This window comes from Tinamus guttatus, unplaced genomic scaffold (assembly GCF_059628265.1).
Source record: "Tinamus guttatus ecotype Peru unplaced genomic scaffold, ASM5962826v1 Tinamus_guttatus_pri_ptg000659l, whole genome shotgun sequence".
NCBI classification, from domain to species: Eukaryota; Metazoa; Chordata; class Aves; order Tinamiformes; family Tinamidae; genus Tinamus; species Tinamus guttatus.
In genome coordinates, this window is record NW_028289193.1 from 2,312,713 (window position 1) to 2,333,034 (window position 20,322).

The 20,322-nt window shown below is 42.7% G+C and overlaps 2 protein-coding genes across 4 annotated transcripts in view; one reads left to right on the forward strand and one right to left on the reverse strand.

The window, feature by feature from the left end:
- Nucleotides 1-6,860, forward strand: part of NOL4 (nucleolar protein 4) — a 168,799-nt gene extending 161,939 nt beyond the window's left edge. For all 3 annotated transcript variants that reach the window (XM_088536343.1, XM_088536344.1, XM_088536345.1), the window contains one exon: nt 4,925-6,860. In XM_088536343.1, the coding sequence (XP_088392469.1) occupies nt 4,925-5,118 (194 nt within the window). In that variant the 3' untranslated portion in view covers nt 5,119-6,860. The remainder of the gene's footprint in view (nt 1-4,924) is intronic.
- The window catches only part of ASXL3 (ASXL transcriptional regulator 3), a 383,284-nt gene that overhangs the window by 266,668 nt on the left and 96,294 nt on the right, over nt 1-20,322 (reverse strand). The window lies entirely within an intron of this gene.

Consider the following 20,322-nt stretch of genomic DNA (forward strand, 5'->3'; position numbering starts at 1 on the left):
TTTCTATAAATAACTGCCACTGCTTTTTACACCTTGGCTGATAGAAAACGTTGCTTAACAGTTAGTGAAAATATAGCAGCATTGTTGCTTAAACACAAATATAACCTTTTAAAATTATTTTTGATATTCTGAATTATTGTCTGCAATAGTGGCAATCACTCTGAAAGTCATTGATACGTTTATTTTTCTTTTCTTTCAATAATTGCTAACTTTAAAATTGAAGGCTACCCAATCAGAACAGACAGTCCTTAAGGGATTTCTGCTGAGACGTTTGTTACTGTTTTTGTACTGTTATCGGTGCCTCTAATGACATATCTACATCTGACCCATATTTTGGAATTTGATATAAGTCATGTTTCTAGTAGGAGTGCATGGGGCAATAACTAGCTCTGTTTAAGTCTTGCAATTTGCAGGAAAGCCATTTGCCCCACAGTGCATTTACTAGCAGATGTTCCCAGCAGTTAATGTGGTAGATGGTTGAGCACGCAGGGGCAGTGGGTTTCAGCGTTTCCATATTCTGCTTGATGTGATTCCAACAGGAATCACTTCACAAGCGAAGTCAGGTCTATGGGGCTGAACTGAGGTGGTTCATGTAAAATGTCCCTTTATTGGAGTGTCAGTCGGGTGGCCTGGCCGAGAGGCACAGGAACTGTTTGCCACAGGAACACTGTTTGGAAATAATATTAAAGAAAGAATCTGGCTCAGCAATTCGTTAAGCCCACTGCTTAATGAAAGCACTGCAGATAACGACTTTGATTTATAACAATACGCACCAAAAAAAAAAAAAAAAGAAAAGAAAATATCCTGTTTTCATCTTTGCAAGATGTGCTTTATCTTTGGCACTGTGGAACCTGATAATGCCTTCACTCAGGATTTGTTACTTGCTTTAACTTCTTTGGGATGGAACAGGACATGCTAAAATGTGCAGGAGTACTGTGGAGGAAACTAACACTGCAAAATTCATTGCGAAAAAATGGAGATCAGACTTTTCTCTATATAAGGATACATTTCCTCGGTGCTGTGGAAATTGGCAACTTAATAAATAATGTTAAGAATACTAAGAAAATATTTCTAAAAGTGCAAGACAGTCGTTAAAAGAAGCAGTGTCTAAACTGATCAGCTTGCTCCAGATTTAGTCATCTGTAGTGATGGGTTCTGAAGGTAGAGGTGCATGAATTGTCTTCCTTAGCTACTTATTTTAAACAGGTGAGGTGCAGGGGTCACCTAAGAGAAGGAAGAGCTGAAATTCCTACTCCCACATCAAGGAGGGATCGCGCTCTTTCTGTTCAGACCTCTGCCAGCATGAGCAGCTTCCCTTCCCGGGAAGGCACTCACTGCCCCAAAACAGGAACCCTTTTCTCTATGGCTGGATCTTTCTACTTTCTTGTTTGAGGCTTTTCTTGGAGAAGGAGTGGGAGGACAACACTGAGGCTGAAGTACAAGGCATTTTCCTACTATATAAAAATTTATATCAAATAGTTTGCAGTGGCTGGGGTGAATTAAAACCCAAGTTTTCTCATTTCCTTTGTGTGCAAGCACTGGTTGTCCACATAAGCCTTCGAGAGCAGGAGGAGTCCTGAGTCCTGATGCTTCCTTGCACATGCAGGCTGCACCTTATTTTCATTCTTAGCTACAGTTGCACAAAACTTTCTTTCCAGTTCCATCAAAGATGCATATTCTGAAGAGTTGAGAAACTTTCCTCATGAGAGTTAATCAATGCTATTAGAGATACAGGGCCAGATCTTCAGTTTGTGTAAACCAGAGTGGCTCTAGACTTATGAGGTGTTGCACTGAATTATACCTGCAGGACATCTGGCCTTCTCCTAGTTTTCCTTTCAGAGTGATGTTTTTACTGTGCCTCTTTATTTTTCTAAGGAAAATTCAGTGACATAAACAAGGGGAATGATTCATTTTTTTTTTTCTTATGAGAGAAACAAATTTAACAGCCTATTCAACCTGAATTACCATGGAGAAAAGCCCTTCACTTTCTTTGGAAAAAACCCCAAACTTGCTCTGCCACGGAAGCCCTGTTACGCCATATATTGTGTGTGTGTTTTTGGCAATGACATGAGTGAGAGTCAAGGAAAGAACATAAAGTAGGTAAAAAAGCAGTAGCTTTTTCACTACTGCCTTGGTAAACATTGAAGTCTTCAATGGCTTCTTACAACCACGGAGTCCAGCTGGCTTTGTTATTTGTACAACCCTCTTCTCAGGCCCAGGATGAGGTTTTGCTTCCTTAGTAGAATCCTCCCAGCTTCTTCACAAAATAGTCATTTCCCGGTAGGGTGTTGTCACACTGCAGTACCTCCCCTGAGCAAATTGTCCTTTTATTTGTCCTTTGCACACTGGAAAAATAATAAAAATCAGTTCCTTTATGCACATGTAAAGCTGGGTGAAATAATGTTAAGGCTGAGAAGTGGTGTGCATGCTAGTTGCATAGCTGGAAATTAGGAGATCTAACGTGACCCTTTCGTCTGAGTCGTTTCTTTTCACAGTCCCAGCTCTGCTTTCATTCAGTCAAGTCAAGGGGAGATTTTCATTAACTTTAATGAGAGTGGGAACATGGCATTTGTGGCATTCTTAGTGGTCTCAACTATATCACAGGATAGTCATGAAGGAAAGAAAAAACAGTAATGATTATGACCAGATCTTCAGCATCTGGAGATCAATGCATCTCTTTCAAATAGTGGCCAAGCTAATATATATTGTTTTGAATCATGGGGTCCTGTTGAGATTATTTAGGAGAATCTCTAGAGAATAAGTAGGTGCATTCTGTATTTGATGTGTTAAATTTTTAATTAACCCAGTCTCCTTAGGAAGCAAAGTCTGTCCAGTGTGCCAATGCTGAGCAAGCTGGAGCATGGATACGCATTCTCCATATTAAGTTGAATGGTGACATTTTTCTGGAAATGGCCCACATAGGAAAGCAAGATGCATTTCTTTAGATAACTCCATCTCAGTTTCAAGGAGAGAAGCATCAGACTAGGCTGATCTTCTGCAAAAAATCTAGATTTGCTACTCTGTTGAAATGAAGGAGCAGAATTTTGTCAGATTTGCACCTCATAAACTGCTGAATAGAATCATAGAATCATAGAATGCTTAGGATTGGAAGGGACCTCTAGAGATCATCTAGTCCAACCCCCTGCACACGCAGGGTCACCTAGAGCACGTGGCACAGGACTGCGTCCAAGCGGGTTTGAAGATCTCCAGAGAAGGAGACTCCACAACCTCTCTGGGCAGCCTGTTCCAGTGCTCTGGCACCCTCATTGTTAAGAAATTTTTCCTTAAGTTCCTGTGGAACTTTTGGTGCTTCAGTTTCCGGCCATTACCTCTAGTCCTATCAGTGGCCACCACTGAAAAGAGGCCAGCACCATCCTCCTCACTGCCTCCCTTGAGGTACTTCTAGACACTGCTCAGGTCCCCTCTCAGCCTTCTCTTCTCCAGCTGAACAGGCCCAGCTCCCTCAGCCTCTCCTCACAGGGCAGATGTTCCAGGCCCCTGATCATCCTTGTGGCCCTGCGCTGGACTCTCTCCAGCAGCTCCACATCCCTCTTGTCCTGTGGAGCCCAGAACTGGACACAATACTCCAGATGTGGCCTCACCAGGGCTGAGTAGAGGGGCAGGATCCCCTCCCTCGACCTGCTAGAGATGCTCTTCTTAATGCACCCCAGGATCCCACTGGCCTTCTTGGCCACGAGGGCAACTGCTGCCTCATGGTCACCTTGTTGTCCACCATGACGCCCAGGTCTTTCTCCGCAGAGCTGCTCTCCACAAGGTCGGTCCCCAGCCTGTACTGGTGTCTGGGGTTATTCCTCCCCAGGTGCAGGACCTTGCACTTGGCCTTGTTGAACTGCATGAGGTTTTTCACCGCCCAGTTGTCCAGTCTGTCCAGGTCCCTCTGGATGGCAGCACAGCCCTCTGGGGTATCGGCTACTCCTCCCAGTTTCGTGTCATCAGCAAACTTGCTGAGGGAGCGCTCTGTGCCTTCATCCAGGTCATTGATGAATAAATTGAACAGGACTGGAATAGGTATAGTTGCCATCTTTTAAACAAGGAAAAGAGGAAGTGAAGAATGCAAGCACCTCATCAGAGCACCTTGCAGCTGAGCAATGCCAGGGAAGTCCCCCCGGGCTGAGGCTCCGAGCGGGCTCCACGTGTCGGTGTCGCGGATAACGCTGCCGGCGCGACGCGGTGAGCGCTGCACGTCGTGCTGTCAGCGGGGAGGCCTCGGCAGGTCCTTGTCACACGCTGCCAGCTGCACTCCTCCCCGCAGGAGCAGCAGCTCTGCCAAGAGTGTATTCCCTGCTGTAGCAGCCAGGCCGGGGCCAGAATGAAACTCGTTCATGACAGGCTGTTTATGTAAGTGATCACGCGGCATCGGGGCCGTTCAAGTGGGCGCCCGTTTATCTGCATCACAAAGGGATTCACAAGCTGGCCACCTGCTATCTGAAGGACATACAGTTGGGAAACATATATAGAGAGAGAGAGCATGCAGGCCTGCTTCTCTGTGATGGAAGCACAAGGCTGCAGTTTGCCATGAGGGCTGCGAAGGGCTCTGCAGTTTGGGGACACAGGTAAGGAGCTCTCTGTCCTGCTCACCAGCATCACATCTAGGGAAACGTTGGCCACGAGAGCAACCAGGGAGCTCGGATCCCTCAGGGCAAATTTTTTGCTGGCAGTAGGGCTGCACCTCACATTACATGAGCAGAACTTTAGAGGTGTCTGTAGTATATAGAAAATAACTGCTGTTTTGCTTGCCGAGGAAACCAGGAATGAAACACTTAGTGCTTGTGTGCTGCTCCTCACTGGTACTCAACCATGAGTGAATTTGCTGCATTTGAGTTTCTAACTCCAAACCCGTGGTGGTGCAAGGTCTCTAGCAGCGAGATCTGAGGCTTCCCTTCTTTCCCCTTGTTTTCTGCAGGTCCAACAGATCTCAGTATGAAGAGGCAGTTAGCAACCAGCTCCGGATCCTCCAGTAGTACAAGCTCCAGACCCCAGCTGAGTCCCACCGAAATAAACGCAGTGCGGCAGCTCGTGGCAGGGTACCGAGAATCGGCCGCGTTTCTCCTGCGTTCTGCAGATGAACTGGAAAACCTTATTTTGCAGCAGAACTGAGGCATGTGACCTTCAAACTGGCCCGGTCTCGTCTCAGCATTTCCACTAATGACACTTTGATTTCTCAGAGCACACACTTCAGTTCCTGCACAGTCTTTTAGGAGAGTTAATTACCATAATGCCACGCTGTTCTTGATCCATAAAGTGATGTGTTAAGGTGCTTCAAGTGAACTTCAACCTCTGGTATTTCCAAGGTACCTTACTGTGTCCAGCTTTTTGTTTTAGTGTGTCAGCATAAATATCGAAAAAGTGGCTAGAAATTAACTCCTTCTAACAAGTGGAGAAACGGAAGATGCTGTGATGGTTTTTTTAAAAAAATGGCTCAAGATCCACGTGCAATATTAGTGGAATGTGATACTGACTCCTTGGACTTAAAGCTGCAGTATATGGCAAAACGTTGCCAAATGTCCTGTTGCTACAGGGCACAATCGCAATTAAAAGGATCTTGTATTTTAAAAAAATGTAATTTTTATAAAAAAACAAAACAAAAGATTTTTGTTTTCATTCAAGATTTTTCATTTTTACTTCGGTAAACTTTTTCACTGGTCCTAAAAATGTTTTGAGGAGCTATTGTAAGTCCCCCCTTCCTCTCTTGAACCCCTGACTGTGCCCTTCTCCCCACCTTCATGTTCTTTCTACAACAAGCAACTCTTGATGCTGGATAATTCTTCCCCTGTGTACTGTAAATGGCCATCTCTGGAACACCTTCCAAAGGAAGCATGCATTTCCTACTTTCCTGCCACTTTCAACTCCATTCTGTAATATATTGCAGCTTTATTAGTAACTAATAAAGATTTTTTTTAAGACATATCATTGAGGAAAAAAAAAAAAGAAAAATTGATTTATTACGGTGAGCTCATCTAACTCCATGATCACTGCTGCTGTCCTGTACAAGTCCCTCTAGTTGTGATTGGATGTAGATGACTGAATGTTAAGAGGTTGCAAGTGACAATCTGAAAATTTGCACTCTTGTGTGTATTTATTTTGTTTTCCTTAATTTAAACAAAATTCTTATAGAGGAAGGTCATTGACACTTCTGGTATGACTTGTATAATTCCCAGGCCTAGCTAAAACTGTACTAAAATGTAAATGGATGCAGCTGCAACGATAATGAAACTCTTTTCTCCCCACCCCCAACTCTTCCCAACCCCTCTATTTCTTATTTTATAATATTGATTACACATTAATGGTGTTTTCTTTGTGCACTACAGCAGGCTTATTTTTAAGCATATAGAAAAAAGTACTTTAGTTTATGCTTATTGTACTATCTGTTCTGTTGTTTAGCTTTTGTTGAATAACAAGTTCCTTGTGCATTCCTAAATTTGCCTTATTTCATGTACAAAATTTTATGTAATTCCATTTTTGACAATGAGTTTAAGGCATCAGTGATATTTTATATCTACTTGTTACATATAGTTTTCCAAGTAATGACTGTGATTGTGACCAAGTAATGTGCACTTTTTCTTGTAACTGTGGACATTGCTATGCTTTTATTTTCTCTAGTGTTTCTAGAATTACTGTTGCTTACAGTTATGTAAAAGAAAAAGAACTTTTGTGATACTGTTGGTGAATATTAATGTGAAAAAAGCCTATGACATATGAGTATTTTGAAGGTACGTAGCTACAAACATCTCTAATTGTGGACTGTTGTTCACAAATCTAAAAGAGAATTCAAAACTTGAGGGCTGGAATCATTTCCTCTGTTTTGTTTGGGTAAATAAACAGATTTCTGTGTTTAAATACATGATTGTGAAACATTATACCATTTAAATTCACCTAGCATTTAAAGCTATAAGCATTATTTTCTTTAAACAGGAAAAGGGGACTTCCAGTGCAATACATTCAGACAGCCAAAGCAGATTTCTCAAAATTATTGAGTAGATCCAGTCAGCTCATCTAGATGGAACTTTGTTTTAATGAAGAATTCTCTTGCTAGGAGCAGAAGCTGGTGTTCCATAAATCAGAAGATCTGAGTCACTTAACATTTTGTAATTAAAGGTGGCTGGAAGTAACGCGATTTTGCCATTATGCATGTGTTCTTAAAAATCTAATGGAGGCCTTTTTAAAGTTGCTGATTCTTCAATATGAGAATGTTGTTACAAATTCTTGCTATCCATCACTTGTGAAAGGTATTTTCTCCTAGCATCTCCTCACCCTGCATGTCAAAGCCTATCGAAGGCCTTGGCTCTACAACATGGCCTAGGTCTCACCAAGACACTCAAAAGTCTTTTGGGGATCTAGTGCCTTCTCATCTCTTCGACTTTCAGCCAAGATCTACAACTTCTTCCCTGTCTTGCGTCTCAGGAGGGGATGAAGCACTGCCTTGTGCTAGGTCATTATTGGATCCTCAGCCAGAGGTGTTACGGCACACATTTTCCGTAGAGAAGGGTTCAGAGTTTCCTTAGTCCTGTTTTGCAGGGTCTGTATGCCAGACAGCAAAGCAGCAACTCAGCAGGTTGTCTAAGCATTTTTTTTTGCCAGGTGGGAGTGCGTCTCAACTAGGCAGTGTCACTGCTTTGAGCTGTCTTGCTAAATCCAGATACAACAACAGACTGGAAGAAGAGGAGGTAAGAGATTTACTTCAGTGTTCTCTCCTCTACCTTCTCCCTCCTTCTCCCCCAAATATGCCTTCTTTTGAGGAAGAAGTAGAGAATTTGGGGGTCATTGTATGACCTTCAAGACATATGGCTTGTGTCCACCTTTTCCTGCTCTATTCCTAGCCTTCCATCGTAGTTCTCCAAATACGTTTTTATATTACATCCTCTTCCCCTGCTGCCACTTCTGAAATATATAGGGCCTTCTTCAATTGCAGGAGGAATTTATGTCCTTTTCTTTAAGTTCACACTGACACTTAGCTTTCAGTTCTCAGATGGTTTATCTGGGCCAAATCCCAGCAGATTGACAGAGAGTTTTCACTCTGTAGCTGTTTCCACGTTTAAGTATTGAGTTTATTCATCTCTGCTTTGGAACAGTCTTAGATTCAACTACTATTTTAGCTTCTCTCTTCCAAGTGGATACTGAATTTATTCTTGCCCTGTGAGCAAGAGACCATAAGCCTAAGTCAACTTTTGTGCATTATATACAGATCCAAGCATCAGAATCAAATCTGTCTTCTTGGATCTGATATCACTCCCTGAACCACCTACTCTCTGACTGCCTTGAACATCCAAAGGAAATGAGGACTCAAGTTGAGCAGATCTCTCTCAGCTGCAGACTGCGTGATGAATCCAGAGCTAAGTATCACAGTTAGGGTAGAGCCAACCACTTCTAGCATGGGCATGTCCATACACCACTGTTACTTAAGACTGCCTTCGGAAAATGTTAGAGTTTATCCAATATCCTTACTATACCAGTCTCTCAAGTTACAGAACCTCATCAGTGTGTAGGGGTAGGTGTTGCTTTTCCTTGGGCTGGCCTCATATCTTTCCCAGTTATCCTGGAGTTTCCTTGAGATTGGTCCTGTAAGAAATTCAGTCCTACAGGGGGTGGCTGGAAGGGTCAGGGTGGTGGGAGGTTTAAGAAGGCTCTGATCTCTACTGACCCTAAAAATCACATCCTGTTGGGGGCCCAAAGCTGAGTACCAAATTTGTCTATTCTCTAACTGGGTTGTGACTCTTTGGGCTTACTGTCCACACCGGGGAGACAAGTCCCCTTCTTCCCCCTTCTCTGACAGGCTGTTTTTTTTGCATGTGTTACCACCATGTAGCAGCCATAGGTGCAACCTTGGGTTGTGGGGCAATGTGACCAGGAACTAACTAGATTTGTTTGTAGCTTTTGACGCTTTTCACATTGTCAGCCGAAGAGACTGAAGCAAGAACACATGAAGAGACATCTGAAATTGAATGATTTGTTCCAGACTGGCACCTTCCTGCCTGTCCCTGAAGAAAAAAGCCACCATATGAGTCAAGCTGACTACCAAAAGCTACAGAAACCCACCATGTAGGTAAGCAAAAGAGAATTTTTTAACAGTTCCAGGTATAATGGTTTAATGCCTATCCCCTCTGGAGAATTTTCTGAATGAAGCCAATCAAATGAACAAGGTACCTGACCAGTTACACTGCAGAAATCGGGTATTCTTTCTGTAATGATGTAGTTACCTGCTGACTACAGTTTGGGTTTTTTTTTTTTTTTGGTGGAAGAACTGCACTGAAACAAGGAGCAGTTTCGTTTTTCTCAGAGTTGCTAACACTGTGTCATGTTAACCTGTAACCTCGTTAAAACTCCTGTAGATTTAAATGTGTTTGAGACGCTGGCAAGGCATTCATAAGGAAGGCAAAGGTTTTTGTTCAAAGGAAAGCTGTTAGTTGACAGATATGATAGCTATTGAATTCAGCCCTGACTCCAAACGTATGAAAAAAAACAGCACATGAAAATGAATTGTGAAATAATGGTGCGAATCAAGCAAAGTCTACCAGATGGTTACTGGAATATATAAGGATATGAAGTGGTTGTCCTGGGTAAGACCAACAGGTCACCCGCCCTTCTATCCTGACTCTCATAATAAATAAGCAGGGATAGTTGTAATAGATAAAGCAGAGCAGAAGGAGAACAGTCATATAGCAGTGCTTCCTAAATATTCTTCTGTGGGCTACAACAGTTTGGAACTCAGGAAATTCCCGAGATATCCAGAAGGTACCAAAGGTACCAAAATCCATTGTACTGAGTGTTTTGTAGATACAGAGTGAAACACCACACGTCTCTAAAAACACTCCTTATCTATATGGATAACAGTGAATGGGAAGAAAAAACAGGCAAAAAAAGCAAATGAGTTGCCTGAGGCCATGCAACCTGTGAATGCCTGGGCCAGGTCTTCTGACTGCCTTCCAATATCCTGTCCCAGTAAAATGCTCTCCAGATGTGCCAAGTACAGTGTGTAAAGTCCAGCCCTCTAATCCCTTTTTTTCCAGCCAGGCTGTCCTCAGGACAGGATCAAATATTGAGGGAGAGGACGCAGAAGTGGTTTTATACTCTAATTTTTATACTCTAATCCGAATAACCTGTTTAAATCTCTTTTTCACCACTGAAAAAAGGAGCACAAAGATACTGGAAAGACTGTACAATTAATACCTGCCTTATGAATAGAGACTTTATGATATGCCACCTAATTCAGTTAATTTCTCTGAATGTGGAGAAAGATTTTTTTTAATGCAAAGTTTTTTGTTCCCTAATCTAACAATGAATGTCTGGAAACAATGGGAAAGGGTTCTAATTATTGTGACTATATGTTTAATTTGTTTTGTAAGTACACCTCTGCTGTGGCAAGCCTGCTGCAAAATTGTGGTGTGAGGGTTGCTGAGAAGAGGATCCAGCCGCACCGAGAGGACTGTCCTTGTGTCCCCTGCGATTCCAGGGAACCGCTGACTCATCCGGGACAAGGGCCACAGAGCTCATTAAAGGAGAAACAGTGTTAGAGAGTTTCAAGGTTTTTAAAAAAATGTTTGTAATTGAAGCTTTTCCTAGTGCTCCCCTGGAAACTTAAAACAGATAATTTTTCCCTTTATCCTGTGAGGCTGCTGTTTTGTGATTGTAGGGCTGATAATTAGTTCTTGAAGCTGTTTTCTTTCTTACGCTCATTTTTTAGGAAAAAATGGAAACATAGAAAGGATAGGTTTTTTTCATATTATTAATCTTTCAGGCTTGTCTCTGATTAACTTTTTAAATTAATTTTATTTTTGGTTACCAACTCAGAGTGCCTTAGCACTGCCAGTTTGATTTATTTACTTCCTCTCATCTTGTATGGCAGGGAGAAAAGGATTGGCTATACGGAGGAATAGCTGAGAAAAGCCCTTACTGGCCTAGCCAGCAGGCAGCCTTGCCCTTCATTTGCCATTCCTCACACCTGAAATTTAGAAGCCACAGGGCTTCACTTACAGATCCGTCCTCTAGTAACTAGAGGCACAGGGTAATTTTTATGTTTTATTTTTAGTGCTTATTTCCAACCTTTTTTTTTCCTTCAATGCAAACATCAAAATACTAAGAGAAATAAAAGTGAAAATTATAGATTTGATATCAATCTTTAATGCCTAACATTGAGCTGAGGTTCAGATTCAGAAAGCACTTTAATAGTCTCAGTGTTAAAATACAGAATCATATGATTGCTTCATTTTTTATTAAGGGGGAGGAAGAAGTTATGCAGAAAAGACAGGAGGGAACTTATGAAAGAAGACATATACTTCAAAAAGATGGAAAGAAATCCTAAAGAAGTCCAGGGGAGTCTTATTTTACATAACAGAGAGACCTGATTTCTTCTTCCTTCCAGATCTTTTTCTTCTATCCCTACAGTTCATCCCAATTAGACAAGGAAGGAGAACACCCCTGTTGATTCTCCCTGCCAAATACTCTGTTTCCCTCTGAACGTTTTGCAGATGAAGGACTTGAAATTATGGTCAAAGACTACTACACAGTTTCTGACTAAAGTTTGGTCTTTGAAACATCAATTCATTTAGAGCATGGGTGTTGACATCTTGGCCCGTTCTACAATATGTGTAGGTGTATGTCGTTATTATGATTACTGCATGATGCTATAGGAAGACTGCAATTTTGATGGTCTTTGGAGTAATCATTGCATTCCTAGGAATGTTTTTTCTTGAATTAGTGTGAATATAAATGCATAGAAACATGACTTGTGTTACATAATAATCTGATTTTAGGTAGAGGCTGACTTTAATAGTATGTTCGTAAGCTTTATGAAGATCATTAAGATTCACAGAACCTTTTCATCTAGACAACATATTGACCATCAAAGGGCTGAAAATTTTGTGGAAAATCTCTATGAAATGCTATGGTTTAGATATTTCGAGCAGTCTGAGGGAGTTTTAATATAGATTAGAAAATCTTCAGTGGCACTATATCCCTTCCTATATCACTGTCCCTGGGACTTCATACTGATATTTTATTGGAAGTGAATTCCATTGTCAGGAAATTGAGAGAGAAATGTGGTTGATAGCTACCAAATTGTACATCGCCCTGGAAGGTACCTTTTCGTGATGTGAAGGAGTGACAATGAATTTCTCCCATTTGGTTAAAAAGGGCGATCTGGCCTTGATAGTCACTCTAAGCGACAGCTTTCTTTTTTTCTTCTGTAGGGGAGAATAACAGTACTGACAGGGATACTGATTTTTATTAACTCTATTGATCCCCACCAACAAGAGGATGATATTGTTATGGTAATGCAGAGTAAATGCCACCACAGCACCATGAAAGAAATCAGTAGGCATTAGGTGCCTTGATAAGAGCAAAGCACTGGAAGAACTTTGTAGATCCACATCTGTTTGTCTTAAGTTGTTCGACTCAAGACTCAAATCCACCTATACTGGGTGAATGCAATTTTCTATAGTCTGCATGTCAGCTTTTTGTTTACTAAATTTGTATTACTGAACTATTAGAAAAACTTAGAAAAATTAGAAAAAAATCTATGGGTCAAACATTCTAGTTCCTGGAAGTAGCAGCTATCAAGGTCACTCTTGAGTGGGAGAAGAGAGACACACTGGCTGAACAGGCTAAGAGCTTACATATATGTATATGTATGTATGTATATATGAAAGAAAAAAAAAAGAAGTGGTCACCTGAGTGGTCACTATAGTCATCCCAACACAAGTGGGGATGTCCATGAAAGTAGGCAGAGTTACATTGCACTACAACTAAAACAATAACACATTTAACTAAAACAGGCCCGTTACTTATCTGGATAAAGTGCAGAGCTGATTACACCTCTCTTATGTTTTAATAGTTCTTCCAGTGACCCAGACTATCAGTACTGAACTCTCTATCTATTGCCCAGGACTTTGACAAAGATAAAATGCTCTTTCATTACTGGTTGATTCTTGTTGAAGTCAACAAAAGGACAAGCGTTTATTTTGGGGAGGCAGAGAACCTACCACTGAAACCTGCTATCTAATTTACTCATGTTCACTGTAAAACTTAGCTGCAGAGTAGCAGACTCAGTGTGAACAGTAATAAATGAAGAGCTCACTGTAAGGGGGTGTTGTTTGTGACAAGCATGCACACAGTTGTACTTTCTCACTTTTGTTTTACATGAGGAATAGTGCTTTGAAATTGAGACCTAGGTAGAGATGAGTGAAAAATTGGCCCACTTTGGCACCATGCTACAAAACCAGCTTTTCTGCAAGCTACTGAGCAATAGCAGAACACTCAGAGGAAAGTAACTGCTGCTCTCTTTCCATGTTGCAGAAAGAGTTGGATAATTAGGAGTAAGAGTTAAGATAAATATTTCCGTGATTGGTTCCTGTGTCACTGTCTCCTCTTTTCCTTACTTCCAGAAAGGCCAGGTAACCCTTCTTGGTAGGAATGCAACAGACAGCAGCCCTTCCCTGAAGCAAGTTATGGAGTGATAATGTCCAGCTGCAGCTCCTTCAAGAACGGCAGTACTCGAGAAGTGCAGAGTAAAACCTCCGTATGTCAGATTTGAAAAGCAACGTTATTAGCCAAGTGTAGTGACTCCAACATTGTCACTCAGTTGTGTAGGTGGCAGTGCTCGTTGCGGTGCTGTGTGACACCCAACGCTCAGGTACACTCCGTGCTCAGCCCTGAAAGGTGCCGCTGCAGTGTGAGGCAGAGAGCTCAGTGAGTCCTGCTTGACCAGGAGTCCTTTTCTCCTTTGACACCTCCTTGGTGCCTCCTTAACCTGATGGCATCTTTGTTCTCACACTCTTGTTTAGCATCTTCGCTGTATTTGCAGGATTAGGATTTTGTCAGTAACGGGAAATACATATTCTTAAATACTTCTGCTTTCACTGGTCCTGAGGGTTTATTTCCTCATATTAGCCCTTTAGGAATCTAGAAATTCTCTTGTAAACACAAATGCATGAAAAACAGCTTCAGAATGTGGTTTGCAAAATGATTAAAAATACCTAGAGTGGATTGACATGATCCCTAGAGCTTAGAGCAAGAACTTTGCTGAGAACATGAAGCAAGGGTAAATGAAGGAGGGTTTGTAAAGCTCTAATAAGATGTTATGCTCCAGTTTTCCCTTCCCTCACGGAGCAGTAGCAGAGCCTATCATGTAAGGATTTTTTTTTTTAATACTACAATCCTTAAGGGCTAAGATTAAAAAAATATATATCTCAGGGAATGCAGATGTGCCCAAGCTGAAACGCTTTCCCTGCTCTCTGGTCATTTACTTCAATCTGGAATGCAGACATTAAAATGACTCTTTTTTTTTTTTTTCAAGTGTCTTTATTTTTGATCATCCTCCCCAATAGGAAGATGTTACTCACCATAAATAAGATGTTACTTGCCCGCCCTGTTAATAGTGAATCTCACTGAAGGGCAGACGTGGTTTCTGGAACAAGGGAAAAAGGTGTATTAGGTGGGGATCGAAAAGAAAAAATTGGGGTTGACAGAGATTTTTATTTGTAACACATCCCAAGCAAGAAGTCTGGGTGATTGTATCTATCAAAACTAACCACCATTTTACCCACCAACATCCAATGATATAACTGAAACTCAGTAATTATTACTGTTTATTTAAGCACATTGTCTCCTGCTGCATGGAGCTTCTCACAGGCTGCAGTATCATGACACCTACTGGCAGAGCCAGCCAGAAGCCAGGCACAGCTCTTTGGGAAGGGGGAAATTGGTGCCTCTGGCACAGCTGAGGGTTCTGCTTCTCGCTGGAGTGATGATGGATGCAGGTACCCCCAGAGGTACCATCACCACAGCCTAGGAATCAGGGAGGAGAGAGGAGGGATGTTTGCTTTGCTGCCACGTTACCTGCAAGGGACACCTATGTCCTCCCTGCATTTGGACAGTCCTAAACGAAGTGGGGCAGGGCCTGTCCATGCTCCTGTGAACTGCTCAGCTGAAAGGAGGGGAAAATCTCTGCTCAGGCTGAACCGTGTCCTTGTTAGGCATCTTCTGCTCAGCTTCTGTGCGCTGGAGTCCTTGCCAGACTCTTCATTTTGGGTTTTGCCTTCAGTTGAAGCTGAATTTCATTTTTTTTTATCCTAGTTAAGAGAGTAATGATATGAAAGACAGGATTGTTAATTGAAAGGGATAGCTGATGGTTTAGCCTGAAGTTATGGCAAACGATAGCTCCTCACTGAGAAGCAGCTTGAATAGGTACATTCTACCCAGGCTGCTGTATGTAAATCTGACCTCCTTTTCAATTGAGATAGCATAGCAGTGATGGACTAATTCTGAGGACACAAGGGGTGGATTTAAGGTGTTGTGAACAGAGGTGGTAGAATTTAGCTTTTTTTTTTTTTTTTTTTTTTTGACCTTCTTCCTTTATCATTTGTTCTTTGCTGGGTCAAAAATATCTGCATAAACAAACATAGAAGATGGACTTGCATGAACAGTAGGCAGTCACTGAGCGTTGAATTTATAATACTTTGTCTTACCACATCAGTCCCTCAGTGGGTGTGTAATCTTCCAAAATGTTTCCAAAAGGCAACTTTCTGCCTTACAAAATTACAGCCCATTTCCATTTTCCTTTACTGGACTCTTTCAGGCATTTTGTTCTATCTCAGACTCACGCTCATATTTCTCTTACCGTCCTGAAAGCTATTTGCTTAACTAACTAATGTGTCTTATATCATTTCTGAGTAGAATTCACCTATTTGACAGCACACTGGTGACAGTTTCATTCCTCGGGCCGTGGTTTACCAGTGAGTGCTGTCTGTGTCCGCTCAAGTTTTGAGATCCAGTCCAGGTTTCCTCATGTTCTTAAGTGTCTGTAACAAATCAGTTATCAAATTGTCATCCCTGTTAAGTCCTTCCACTACAATAAATCCATTTGCACCGTGCAAAGGGCAGATTCAAGCAGCTTTCCAGCAGTTTACTAAGGGTATGTCTGGCCAATACCGCAACTGCATAAATCATTTCATGTCACACAAATTTGAATGGAAGCTTAAGCGTATATAGGCAGAGACGAGCGAAGGAGGGAAGGGACATCAGCACTTGTAGACTGCATTTTGTCTTTCCTGCCAGGAAGATGCAGCACAATAAAGGGAACTTTCTCCTTATGCAGGTTCCAAAAGACTTGCACAGATAGGGTGGTTTCCCAATAGGAAAAGTACCTTTTGTGTCAACCAGTTCTGAGGATTTTGATTTGAAATGCCAAAATATTTTCTCGGACATGACCATCCCCTTTAAAAACACTTATCGTATTTTGGCTGCATGCACTGGATTTTACACAACAAAGATTTTCAGTGTGTGTTTCAGCATTAGTTGGAGAAGATCCTAACCAGACACCCAGCAGTTTTATTTGAGAGGAATAATCTGAGTTTATGGGCTAGATCCCTTACACTGCAAATCAGTTGCATCACTGGTTCGTGCAGCACAGAAATCACCTTTCCTCGTTTGCATTCTTTTGCCAGTGAAGACTGTGGGATGTGGTTTTCAGCAGCATATTGCATCTCACCTGAGGCAAAGCAGTAGCAGGAGCCTTCTTGTTAGACCAACCTCTCCTGAGACCTGTAACTGATGAATCTACCAGCCAACAGATGCTGCGTCACAAAATTTCCCCCTAAATTTTTGCAGAAGGAGACTGGTTTTTCCATTAATTTACACCAGAGAAGGTGATATCTGAGGCACGTTGTTTCTTGAATGAAGTTTAATGGGGTTCTTATAGTTGTAATCTGCTTGGTCCAATCACTTCCATTGTCATTTTTTCTCCTGGGTAAAATTATGTTCTTGTTCACATACACAAGCTACTTACTTAAAAACAAGTACCTTGGCAAGAGCTAGATCGTCAGCTATTTTTGGCTATGGGGAATACTTCCCAGGATCATCCTCACTAGTAGGGTATTTAGTTGAAATGACAAGCTCAAAGGATCGTTTGTGAGTGTAATGAACTGAGCCATTGCAGCACTATCCAAGGAGACCCCCTACGCTGGCCCTATGTCCCCACGCTTTAGCAGAAATGAGAGCTGCCACTTTAACTGTCCTTGTGGTCGTCTGGACGTGGAGCAGGGCACCTGCCTGGAACTGGAGGTAGAAACAGAGCCAGGAATGGCAACGCTTCGTTTCTTCCTTTGCCCCACCAAGGCTGGCGGGAGAGGGAAAGGAAAGTGGCCGCGCAAGGGAAGCTGCGTCCCGGGGTGCCAAACCCACGGCAAACATGCAGCCTGTTCCCACAGGGATACCCAGCTCCTGAGATCCTCCGACAGATTTTCCACCTCCATTCAGGCAACCAAAGTCTTACGCTTATCCCATGCCTATAAAAGCTGGCATTTCTTTTCTTGCCGTGCCATTGTGTGTGTTAGAGGAAAGAGCGTGGATCAAGAGCTGCCTTTAGTCAACACAGTCAATCAGCTTAGCAGTGTAATCATCTAGGAGAAGGCAGGGAGGCTAAACCGCTGTCACTTGCTGCTAATAAAAGTTACAGCATTAAGCAGCAGCGGGAGCGAAGCTTTTGTTCAGCCTAACGGAGCACTTGGTTCTCTGCACCACGTGTCGTGGCCACCCTGGAAGGGAGCAAGCGTGGAGGAGACATTAATTCAATGTGCTACCTACTGAGCCGTTCCCTTGCGGCCTCCCTGCCAGTGCTGTGCACACTCGAGCTGGAAGGAGCTTCCCTGTCCTCTGCCGCCTAATTCCCGCTGGCACAAGCCAGGGGGTTGTTTGTGGGACGTGGGGTTTTTCCTTTTTCTGAGGAGCGGCTGGTTGGGGTTGGCGCAGTGATTCCTGCTGCGCCATAAATGCGGTGCAACGGCTGCATGGCAGCGCCGAGGAGTTGGGTGAACTGTGGTATTAGCCAGGAAAATTATTAAAAATGCACTTGTGACAAAGTTACCTGGACTCAGTTACCTGGCAGATACCGTATTTTAACACACCCCTAACTTTTGATATGTATCAATGCTCTTGGCCTCCTTTTGAGTTGTGCTTTTGGGGGAGTGGTTTGGCCAACTTGACATCTCACACAGCAGGAGCTAGGGAAGACCTTGGAGTCCTGTTTATTTGCAGAGTGGATAAGCACCAATATAGACTCCTCCGTGCTGCCCAATTGATGTAGCTAAGCACTGCTTTGGAAAAATCAGTTACCTTGGAGCCTGTGTTTCGTAGATGATCCAGGCCTTTGCGTCCTTTCCGAGACCTTCAAGGAGAGGATCAGTTTTCCCAGTAACTGTGATGTCTGCTGAGAACTGCAAGAGAATCATATCACTTTAGTTAGACACTGAATGCTTTCCGGGAAGTTATTCCCTCCCATTGTATTCCAGACCTGTCCCGGAACTGAGCTAAGGACACCAGAGCTCTAAGTAAACTTACTTGCCAACCAGTGTCAAAAGAGAAAAGAGAAAATCTCCCAATATCCTAGTACAAGACGTGAAAAAAATTCCTAAGTAAAACACAGCTCCAGCAGAGCTACTGGCTACTGATATCCAGATTTTTTTTCTAGGAGAGGAATCCCAGATCTAATGAGTTTTCTCCATACTCTATAATCCATGTAAATATGAATATTTATAATATTCATAATAATAAGAATGCCATAGTTCTGTATGTTTTATCAGTCATGATTGTAGAACAGCATTTGCACTGGAAAGAAAAAAAAAAAAGCCCTATTTATAGAGAATGTAAAAACGGGGGATTATTTTAGCCCCCTTAGCAGGCAAAATAGAACTCCTAGTTTAACGTCAGTTCCTTCTTTCTCTTCATGTTATTGTTTATAACATCATCAATATTTGGGGAGATTGAGATGAAAGACTTTATGAAGGTTTCATTAAGCATCTTTTTCTTTGCCAGCTCCTGGATTCCCCGTTCCATGCACACAGCACTTATTAAACATTGAACAGCCAGCGTTTAATGCAAGTCAGCACTCAGTGTACCCAGCATGCTAGAATCAGCCTTTGAGAGGAAGCTCAGGGTGGTATTTTAGATAATGTCAAATGCTAATAGTGGATAAAGATCGACTTCAGCCGGAACTGCCTGATGCAGTAGGAAGCTAATTTCTGTGCACGATTTGGGGTTTCGTACCAGAGAACTAAGTCTCTCGCCTCCTCTGTGCAAGGTCTGCAAGCTGAGGGTCCATGTGCAGCGAGACTGCAGCTCGTAGAGCCGGGGAGCTGTGCTGAGAAGCGACAGTCGGAGTCAGCGGTGCCCTTCGGAGCCGTCCCTGAGCCTGACGGGTGTTGCCCCCTCTGCAACACCAGGAACACGTCCCAGGTTTGCATAGAAAGTGTTCCATTTAATGGGATTTTGGTCACAGCACTGCAGATTGCTTGAGCAGCATAAAATGTACATTTGAAGCACTGCCCCTTTGCCTTAAACTTGTGGTTCATTTTTCTTTGCTAGTGCCTTAATAGTGGACGTTTTTTTCAAAGGGAGAGATGATCTGCAGTGCACGCATGATTTGATGGCTTAGCACACTGCCCTGCTGGCTGCTGGAGGCAAAATACCAACCCATGGCCTCTTTTCTCTTTATCTGTGTTATATGCTAATTGATGTAACTGCAAGAAAAATGAATTAATTATGGGAATGTACTGTTAATTTCATTGAATGAGAATGCTACACTTAACCAACATGGCACTGAGTCTTCTGTTGATTTTTTTTTTTTACTCTGACTTGTATTTTAGTCCTTGTTTCTTCAGTCCCTTCCTACCATTCTGGAGAAAGTCAGGGCATATATACGAGACAGGTTAATTAAAAGACACAATTAAATGACAGGGTAGCTGGCAAAGAGGGCAGGGATGGGGAGGCTTGATGAAAGGGGAAGAAGCTAATAGTAAAAAAAAGAAAGTAGGAAGGTAGATGACTGACTCCATTTCTTATCCAAACATCCTTTACTAACATGTGCCCCAATTCTGGGTGGCAAACTTGGTGATTCGAGCAGGAGATGCCCCAGTTTCACCTGACACAGCCACATTTCCTCCGTTCAACATCTCTGCTCTCCTTCCTGAGGTAAAAAGCAAGTATCCGAGAGTGGATTCTGGTTTCAACAATGCTGCAAGATTTAAAAATTGTAGTAATCAATATATAAAGCAAAACCCAGTCCTCGTGGGTGAGTAACGCCACATGGCAGCCCCCTGGGAGGGCCTCGTTTGAGCTCAGGCACCCTCGGCGCAGGCCGCCTCACACCGCTGCCTCGTGAGGCGACGTGAGGCGACCTTGGTGCCAGTCACTCGTGTTCACTCCCACTGCCCTCCTCCCTTCTGCGTCCCCATGGCCGCTGCTCTGATCCACAGGCCTGGGCCACGTCCCGGCTGCCGCCAGGGAGGCCGTCCCCTTGCCAGGCCGGCAGCGGCT